Source organism: Octodon degus, unplaced genomic scaffold, assembly GCF_000260255.1.
Source record: "Octodon degus isolate 3935 unplaced genomic scaffold, OctDeg1.0 scaffold00197, whole genome shotgun sequence".
NCBI classification, from domain to species: domain Eukaryota; kingdom Metazoa; phylum Chordata; class Mammalia; order Rodentia; family Octodontidae; genus Octodon; species Octodon degus.
Genome location: NW_004524773.1, coordinates 1,763,832 through 1,773,461, shown reverse-complemented (window position 1 = coordinate 1,773,461; position 9,630 = coordinate 1,763,832). Strand labels below are relative to the sequence as shown.

The 9,630-nt window shown below is 55.6% G+C and overlaps 1 protein-coding gene across 3 annotated transcripts; it reads left to right on the top strand.

Annotated features, from left to right (window-relative positions):
• Positions 1–329: 329 nt before the first annotated feature.
• Positions 330–5,212, top strand: Fosb (FosB proto-oncogene, AP-1 transcription factor subunit). 3 transcript variants are annotated; one of them, XM_023704600.1, is made up of 5 exons: positions 330–993; positions 2,885–3,205; positions 3,453–3,560; positions 4,458–4,619; positions 4,760–5,201. In XM_023704600.1, exons 1-5 carry the CDS (start codon positions 868–870, stop codon positions 4,760–4,762), a joined length of 720 nt encoding a protein of 239 aa, XP_023560368.1. In that variant the 5' UTR covers positions 330–867; the 3' UTR covers positions 4,763–5,201. The 3 variants fall into 3 exon arrangements, with proteins under 3 accessions (XP_023560368.1, XP_004644359.1, XP_023560367.1); XM_004644302.1 differs by having other exon boundaries at positions 4,458–5,212; XM_023704599.1 differs by having other exon boundaries at positions 916–993; positions 2,563–3,205; positions 4,458–5,201.
• The last annotated feature ends 4,418 nt before the right edge of the window (positions 5,213–9,630 follow it).

Sequence of the window (9,630 nt, the reverse complement as noted above, 5' to 3'; positions counted from 1 at the left end):
CCCTCTGACGTCATTGCTAGGATACCAAACAAACACTCCGGCGCGCCGGTCGAGCTCCTTATATGGCTAATTGCGTCACAGGAACTCCGGGAAAGGGGGGCCGGGATCCCCTCCTGCCGAGTGGGCCGGAACACAACCCCCGAGACCCCCAAACCCGCGAGGGTCCTACAGATGACCAGAACAAGGGTAGCGAAGACCTCCTGATGGGGGACGCGGGGATTGGTTTAGTGGGAACGAAGATTTTTGGGAAGTTTGTTGAACGAGGGGGGGTGACGTAAGCAAGGGGGCGGGTCCCGGGCATATAAATACAGGCTGGCAGCTCTGTGCTTCATTCATAAGGCTGGGAGGTATTGCCGCGGCAGGGATACACGGAGCCGGGACTTGGGGACCTGGATTATTGTGATTCTTCCTGGGGGTTGTGAAATTTTTAATTCCGGAGAGAAAGTTTTAAGAAGATTTTTTCTTATTTCTTCATTACATCTTGGAAGACTGACTCAACTTTTTCGTCTTCTTTATTACTCCCCGTCGGGGGACCAGCCGAACGCGTGGAAGACCGCACCCGAAGCGAATTCTGTACAGCGGAAAGGCGCTTTCTGCCTCTTGGGGAGCAATCCCCACTTGCTCTCGTGTCCACCAGAGCCTGGACTTTTAGGAGGTACAGCGGCATCCTTGTAGGGGCCTGGGTACTGCGGAGGAATTGCACGGAAACTTTGCTATTGTTGGAGCGGGACGCTGCTTCCCAGACTGCGCACTTTGGGGACGCGCTCGGCTTACCCCGGACTCGCACCTTACTTATCCCATCCGGCCATAGCCTTGGCTTCCCGGCGACCTCAGCGTGGTCACAGGGCCCCCCCTGTGCCCAGGGAAATGTTTCAGGCTTTCCCCGGAGACTACGACTCCGGCTCCCGGTGCAGCTCTTCACCTTCTGCCGAGTCTCAGTATCTGTCTTCGGTGGACTCCTTCGGCAGTCCACCCACCGCCGCCGCCTCCCAGGTAAGCGCTCGATAGTAGAGGTGATGCTTTGAAAGTCTTTTTGTTGTTGTTGTTGTTGTTTTTGCTTAGGATGGATGGAGTGGGCTACCGCCACTCCTCAAGTACAGCCACGCCAGAACCCAGGATATGGGAGAGAATAGGTTGACAGTGCACTTTGTAAAGTATCGGCAGATATTTGCAATTTTTGTGCGCAGAGCGCGGGGAGGAAACAGCTGGACAGGCTCTGCTCAGAGCGCAGAGGAATGAGCGCGCGGTCAGTGCAACGTGTATGCGGTAGCAAGGCTGATAACTTTTAGCCGGCTCCCGTGCTGCCCCCAGTTCAGGTCCCCAACCTGAAGTTAGGGTAGTTAGGCTGGAGGGGGGAAGTTATCAGTAGCGTCTACCTTTTTTCTCCTTCCCAGCGCCCACTCTGGCGCCGGGTCATCCTCTACCCTGCGGGAAAGCGGGCCTCGAACCCGCTGCTGCGCTGCCTCCGCCTCCTGCGCGGAGACGTAACGGGGGACCCGTGCGTAACGGCTGACGCGCTGGAATCCTCCGGCTGACGCGGGGCACGCACGGCGCGCGACGCCCCCTTCGCCCGCCCCGCCCCTGACGTCCCGGGAGCGTTCTATTTTGGAACGCCGGGGCCACGTTGCTAAGGGAGGCAGCTCGGCGTTCCGATTGGTCGCCGCGGCGCAGGGATTTGACCAATCAACTTTCCCTTCCTATTTGGAGAGCGCAGTTCCCTTCCCCCCACTTCTGTCCCCGAAACGCGAGGTTCCTAGGCGCTTGGAACTCTTTTAAGGGCCTTTAGAGGCACAACGACGGGACGCCTGTCGCAACAAAAACAACCCTCTGCAATCCATGGGTCTGCGAGGATCTTGTAGGAACCTAGTCTGTCAGTGCTCAGGAGCAGAAGGTTACTCTTTTGTGTGCCGGCGTTTATTCTATAGATGTGGTGGTCACCACCCTCTCTTCACGGCACATACAAGGACACTCCCTCTTCCTGCCCCGCAGGCTGGGTCCCTCTCTCAGGTCCAAAGATTGAACCAGAACAGATAGCCGGAGGGGAACCAGCCAAGTGGTCTCCGGGAGCTCCGCCCCTCTCGGTTCCCAGAACGCTGATTGGCCAACGAGCCAGCCCTTCCCTCACCACGCCCCCCAGCAGAGTAATTAAGCCTCCAGAACAGTTCCAGGATGCCACTTGCGGGTGGGGGGCGAGTAGTATTCCTGGGGCTAGGGGGTCAGGTCCTACACTATCCCACTCAGCGACAGTCTCAGCCGAGTTGTCACTTTCCCCTACCTGTTTGTGCCCCTGAACTTGTCACTTATCAGTCTCACTGGAGAAAGACAGTTACTTGAAACGATGCTCTCAACTCCTAGGCCCGTGCCCCAACGCCCTTTTAACTGGGACCCCCTCCCCAGCAGGGGACCTCGCACAGAGGGGTGTGTGTGTGTGTGTGTGTGTGTGTGTGTAGAGGAAGGCTTGGTCTAAGGCCTCTCCCTCTCCCTCCCCTTGCCTCTGGGGTGGGGGTGGGGTGTTGTGGCTGTGTATGTGGCTGTGGCTCCATCCCGGGGTTCTGTCACCAGGCTGTGTCCAGCCTCCTCTCCACCCCCTACACCTAAGAGTCACCAACCCGGGGTGTGATTCACCACCCGCTGGAACCGTGCAACCTTTCCCCGAGGAAGAAGGAGGAGGTAGAAGCCAGTTGAGCAGAAATCCTCTCATTAACCACTGCGTCACGGTGTAGTAGAAGGGTGGGTGTTGTGGCTTTTTGCCTGTGAAACACACATCCACACCCGCTCACCCTGTGCTCACTCACAGGGTCGGTGTGTTATGTGTGTTGGGCGTGTGTGTGTCGGTGTCTTTGTTTGTGTGTCTACGCCTGTATGTGTATGTGTCACCCCGTAGGAGTGCGCCGGTCTCGGGGAAATGCCCGGTTCCTTCGTGCCCACGGTCACCGCGATCACAACCAGCCAGGACCTCCAGTGGCTCGTGCAACCCACCCTCATCTCTTCCATGGCCCAGTCCCAGGGGCAACCCCTGGCCTCCCAGCCCCCTGCAGTTGACCCCTACGACATGCCAGGAACCAGCTACTCCACACCAGGCATGAGTGGCTACAGTAGTGGCGGTGCTAGTGGCAGCGGTGGGCCTTCCACCAGTGGAACTAGCAGCGGACCTGGGCCTACCCGCCCAGCACGAGCCCGGCCTAGAAGACCCCGAGAGGAGACGGTGAGTGGGGTGTGAGTCAGAAGTTGGCCTGGCAGGGGTAGGAGACAAGAGATGTGGGAACTTTATCACTATGGGGGGGGGTGCTAAGGCCTTAAGGCTACAGAAACCTCATCACTGTTACTACAGTCCGCAAGGACTGCAGGGCCCCTGTTGGCTCTTGGGGGTCCTGGAAGAAGAGGAGGTTTGGCAGGGATGGAAGAGGTGCACTCTATCCCCAAATCTCATGGCGTCTGCCTCCTCTACTTAGCTCACCCCAGAGGAAGAGGAAAAGCGAAGGGTTCGCCGTGAGCGGAACAAACTGGCAGCCGCTAAATGTAGGAACCGTCGGAGGGAGCTCACTGACAGACTGCAGGCGGTAAGGGTGGTCCCTGGGGGAGAGGGCACGGGAGGGGTGAGCTCTTCCCTCCTCTGTCCCCCACCTGCACTGTGCCTTTATTGTGGGATCAGAATTAGCGCTGTCTCACTTGGAACTGGGGACAGTGTGGCCAGACGGGGTGGCCCTGGACACAACCATGGGCCCCTGCATTCCTTGTCAGCTCCTGGCCGAGCCTGGGCTTTTGTTCATTTATTTCGTGGGGACAAGTGGTGGGCAGCTTCAGTCCTCTCTTCCATTTGGTGTTGACTAAGCCCTAACTCCTTTTTGCCCATTTGCCAATCTCTTCGACCTCCTCATCAACTATCCCAGGCTCCATCTTCCTTGAAATTTTGGAAGAATCTGTGAAACTACATGATTTTATCCTAAATTAATTCCCCACTTCCTGCCCCAGCCACCCACAGTTCTCCAGAACTTGGGATGGTGGCATTCACCATAGCCCACTCGTTTCTGCACCCCACCTCAGCCTGAGCTCCCTACTAATGCCTGCACAAGGTGCCCCCATGTTGCCCTTCAAGAAAACCAGAGCCATTCTCTACTTTCCTACTGGGAGGTAGAGGAAGGGTGACAGTAACTCCCCTTTTAAAGCATTAAAAACACAGAGCAGTTGTTTATTCAGTCAACAAACTTGTCTGTATTTCCTGCTCACCTAAGGGACAACCTCCCACCCATTGCACAGATGAAAAAAACTGAGGCTCCTTAGAAGGAACCACCTCAAGTCCTGCAGTGTGCCAGGACTTATTCTGGGGTTGCTTGGAGCACCCCGTGCAGTAGCAACCTCGGGAGGGGAGGGCCCACAAGCCACCTTCGCTGGTCACTGACGCCCTTTCCTCCTCCTTCCAACTATTTCTGTGACTTGGCGCTGCGGATGGACCTCAGGAGACAGATCAGTTAGAGGAAGAAAAGGCAGAGCTGGAGTCGGAGATCGCCGAGCTCCAAAAGGAGAAGGAGCGTCTGGAGTTTGTGCTGGTGGCCCACAAACCGGGCTGCAAGATCCCCTACGAAGAGGGGCCCGGGCCGGGGCCAGGCCCGCTGGCGGAGGTGAGAGATTTGCCGGGGTCTGCATCCGCTAAGGAAGATGGTTTCAGCTGGCTGCTGCCGCCCCCGCCACCACCGCCCCTGCCCTTCCAGACCAGCCAAGACGCGCCCCCCCACCTGACGGCTTCTCTCTTTACACACAGTGAAGTTCAAGTCCTCGGCGACCCCTTCCCCGTTGTTAACCCTTCGTACACTTCCTCGTTTGTCCTCACCTGCCCGGAGGTCTCCGCATTCGCCGGCGCCCAACTCACCAGCGGCAGTGACCAGCCTTCCGACCCCCTGAACTCGCCCTCCCTCCTTGCTCTGTGAACTCTTTAGACAAACAGAACAAACAGACACACAAGGGAGAGCGATTTGGACGAGGATGAGAGAGGGGAAGAGACAAAGAGGGTGCATGGCCTCCCTGACTCTTCTGTCTGACCCTCCTCTGTCTCCACTGCCATCGGGACAGAAGACCTCTTGCATTTTGTGCCGCCTCTTTGTTTCTGTGCCGGGCGAGACCGGAGAGCTGGTGACTTTGGGGACAGGGGTGGGAGGGAACGGACACCCCCAGATGCCTGTTGGTCCTCTTGCTTCAGTCCAACCTCTGGGGACGGGCGGGTGGGGGCGACGCCCACTTTGGGCGGTCTGTGCTGGGCGGGGTGGGGGAGAAGGGCGCAGGTGGGCAGGGGATTGCGGTGGGCTGGAGCCCTCCCCAGAGAGGCCCAACAAGGAACGCGACCCCCCTGGCTTTGCACACTCGCTCTCCAGGGGGCTGTCCTGGCTGGTTCCCCCTGTGTCCTCGCCTCTAGGTTATTTATCCCACCTTTGCAGGAGGTTAACTCCTCCTCTGGGCAGAAGTGAGCCCTCCACCCCAGCTGGTGCTTCCTGTGAGAATCAGCTCCTCCCCAGATTTACTCTGAAATGTGAATGTCCTGCTCCAATTGTCCAGCCATCCCCTCCTAGAAAAAGAAAGAAAGAAAGACAAACTGGCTAGGATTGGACTTTCTTGGCCTCCAAGGCCCCTCCGCATTCAGCCCCCCCTCCGATCGCAGTATTATTTCCAAGCCCCCTCCTTCCAGCTGCCCCCGGGCCGTCCTTGTTAGACCTTTCTGGTTGCAAGCAGCAGAGGGTGCTGCGACGCCGTCCTGCTGGAGTGCTTTATACTGTGAATGAGCGGCCGGATTATGGGGTGGGCCGGGTGGGACAAGACCCCGACTCCCCAAAACCTTCCTTCAGACTCCCCAACTCCTATCTGCCTCCTCCTCTCTTCAACCATGGCTTAGACTCAAAGGAGTGGCAGAATCGCGGAGGAGGGGATGACAGTGACTGGTCCACGTTGCCTCACCCTCTTTGAGACCCCTGATGTCTTTCTTTAAGGCCCCCACCTTCCCCAGCCAAGGACGCCAACTTCTCCCTGCCCTTGGTGTCCAGCATCATCCCTTCTAGAAAGGGAGCTAGGGGCTTGACATTTTCCGGAGAAGTTTTAAGGGCTGAGGCTTTGGCCCCCAGGACCCCTAATATTTTTGGACTGGCAAACATGGAGAGGCTGGGCTCCCGCAACCTCATCCCTTTACTCCCTCAGCTCCGAACTTCGGTTTTGGCGCTCCCACCTCGCCTTCCTTTGAGCTTCACCTGTGAGCATTTCATCACGAAGCAGATTTCTATTTTTTAATATGAGAGTGGCCCTGCCACCCTCCGTGTTGCATGGACAACATTCCACACCCTGGTCCCACGTCTCTGGCCCCAAACCAGACCCTCCCTGACCTATTTATCCCTTCCCTGGTTTCCAAAAGGCACTTATATCTATTATGTATAAATAAATATATTATATATGGGTGTGTGCGTGAGCGTGTGCGTGTGAATGCTTTGCATCTAAGTGTGCCGTGGAATTGGAAATGCTCCTAAAACTTTGAATCAGTCTGTCTCGGGCGGTCTCTACCCGTCTCTCTAGCTGTCCCTCTTCTGATAGTCTCAGCCCCTCTGACTGGTCTGACAGTCTCTGGCCTCTCCGAATGTTTCTCCTGTCTCTGACCATTCCCACCTGTCACTTTTCTGACTGTCCCTGATCCTCCAGCTGTCTGCTGACTGGGTTCGTTGGGGACCTGAATTTTTAATTTTGTAAGTCTGAGCGATAGTGAATTTTTAGTCTGTATCATGGAGAATCCCGGGTGTGAGTGTGAGTTTGGGCAGGGCCTGGCCCTTCCGACCACAGGTTATTGAATCCCCAACCTCCCTTCCACCCCATGCTGTATTTGTGACTCCTTTTTTTGTATTTTGCACTTGACCCTGGGGGCTGGGGTGGCTGGTACTGGGCTGCTCCCCTCTCCTCTTGGTTCTGCACTGTCGCCAATAAAAAAGCTCTGAAAAATGCATCCACCAGGCCACAGTGTCTATTTTTCTTTGGGCATCCATTACTTGGCTTCCTTTCTGCAAGAGAGTGAGGCTGGACCCTAAGAGGATCACACACACGCATACACACACACACATGCGCAACGGGACAGAACTCAGCAGGGAACCCCCTGCCTGCAGGATCAGGAGCTACTCCCCATCACAGACAAGCAAGCCTGTCACAAGGGGAAAAGAAGGGAGGTGAATATTAGCTGTGAGGTCTTGATGTGCTAAAGGGCCTCAGAGGATCCTGGTGAAAATTTTTGGCTGGAGGTTGGATGCCCAGTGGCTCCAGCAGAGAACTTCTACTTTAACAGCAGAAGTTAAAGGGGTAAAGTAAAAAGCTTTCCTAAAAGAGATTTAATGAGTCTGCACTCTCGATTTCTGAAGACCATTCTGGATGTGAACAGAGTCCTCCAGGTTATGTGAACTGCAGAAGCGTGGCTCTCTTACACTCAGTACGTTTCCTGTGATTTTCTGCAGCCATCTCTTTTGGGATATGAACATATAGGGGCCAACCTAAGACTATCAAGAAAAAGTTAAAAAAAATAAATTAAAAAAAGAAAGAAAAAGTATTATCATTTTATTTTCTCAAAGCTGCAGGGGAGCCATCACCCTGGTAAAACCCATCCCTCTTATTCACATCACAGCAAGCACTCTGAGGATGAGGTGGTCCGCCCAAGATCCTTTGGATGTTTTAGCAAAATGAACAAGGAGAGTTGTCAGGTGTGGTAGCACACACCTATCATCGCAGCACGTGGGAGAGGATCAAGCATTTCAGACTGGGCTACTAGTGAAAGTCGGTCTCAGTAAAATAAATAGAAAATTATTTTGCTGAGCATCGTGGCTCGCACCCGTACTCCTAGTACTAGGATGCTGAGGCAGGAGGATCACTGCAAGTACAAAGCCAGCCTGGACTACCTAGTGCATTCAAGGCTAGCCTGGGCTACACAGTGAGACCCTGTCTCAAAACAAAACAACAACAACAACATTTTTTTTTCTAAGTTCCTCCTGTGAATGGAGACAGTGCAGGGACTGAGCCCCAAGTCCTGCCCTCCTCTCCTATGGCTCATAGTCCAGTGGTGGATACAGATCCATCCCAAGTCGGGAACAACACCAAGGTGACAGAGCTGAGGGCCCCCATAGGAAGGAGGGGGCCCAGCACGCGTGTGTAACCCTGACTGAGAGTCAAGGACGTCTTCCCGGAGGAGACGACAGCTGAGCCACATCCTAGACATGCATGGAAAGTGTGGATGGGGATAGAAGAAGGCTGCGGGGAGGAAATCCCGCCTGCAGAGATCCTCTGGGGAGCTTGGAGGAGGTAAACGTCTGGCGATTGGCGCAAGGTGCGCACAGAGAGGTGAGCAGGGACTAAATTCTGCAAGGTGGTAATTTTCTAGGTGAAGCAGTTTACACCCTCTCCTCAGGGAGCTGGGGCGCCATGGCAGATTCTGAGCGCAGGAGGGGCAGGGGCAGCTTTCTGTACTGAGAGGACTCCTGAAGCCAGCAGACTGCGGGGGGACTGGAAGGGAGAAGGCTCTGAACAGGGCCAGGGCCACAGGACCGGAAGGAGAGGAAGGATTCAAGAGAGCGCGGCACGGTAGCAGATCCCTGTGACCCCGGTACTCTGGGAGGCTGAGACAAGGGGAGCTCACAGCACCCTCCCTCCTTCCCGCAATTTAGGAGGCTGAACTGATGATGGCTAATTGGCTTGGGAAGGGCGGTTCAGAACAGCAGTACACAGCATGGGCTGGTGGCGTGAGCGCTCTGGGGCTGCAGGCTCACCAGAGCTGGGGACCTTGAAGGAGAGATTCCATGTGTTCAGCCTCAGTTTGCCGGTGGGCGGAATGGGGCTCCCGCGAGCCGGTGCCGAGTGCAGAAGGAGCAGTCTCTGCCAACCCCACGGCTATTATTGGAGCCGCCCCGTCCCTGCCGCGGAAAGCCTTCCCCCTCGGTTTGCTCAGCCCTCGCACCCCTCCGGTGTCGCCCGCGCGGGGTCAGTTTCCTTGTGTGACGAGGCTTTCTGTACTTTTCCTTCCTGTAGTCACCACGTCTGTGGTAGGCGACTAAATGTACAGCGGCAGGATCACTCCCACTGGACTGATTCCGACCTGAGGCCGGGGCTAGGGCTGTCACCACCGCTGTGTCCTCCGTGCCGCCCGGGACTGAGCTGTTCCCAGCAGCCGCTTGACCAACGAGAGCCTGAGCAAAGCAGCGAATATCTGATTCATGAGTGCACACGTGATTAATGACATGAGTGCGTGAATGACTGAACACATAAACCAGCGAAGGGGGAAAAACGAAATTAATATATCATGCAACCGTGTGAAGGAATGTTCTTTTTGATTTTTTGAGTCAGTTTTGATACTCCCGCGAAAAAAGGCACCGCACGCAGGGACGCACTTGGCAAGAGCGTAGATGGCGACGTGGAAGGCTGCAGCGACCTCTCCAGGAGCCAGCGTGGCACAGTCCTTTCAAGGCCACACACCTTTATTTTTTTTTATTTTATTATTTTTTTTTAAAAACACTTATTTAGGGGCTGGAGAGATGGCTCAGTGGTCTAAAAAGCACCTACTTGGAACTAGCTTGGCAAAGCATCAGGGACCGCGGTTCAATCCCCCAGCACCACATGCCAGCCAGCCCC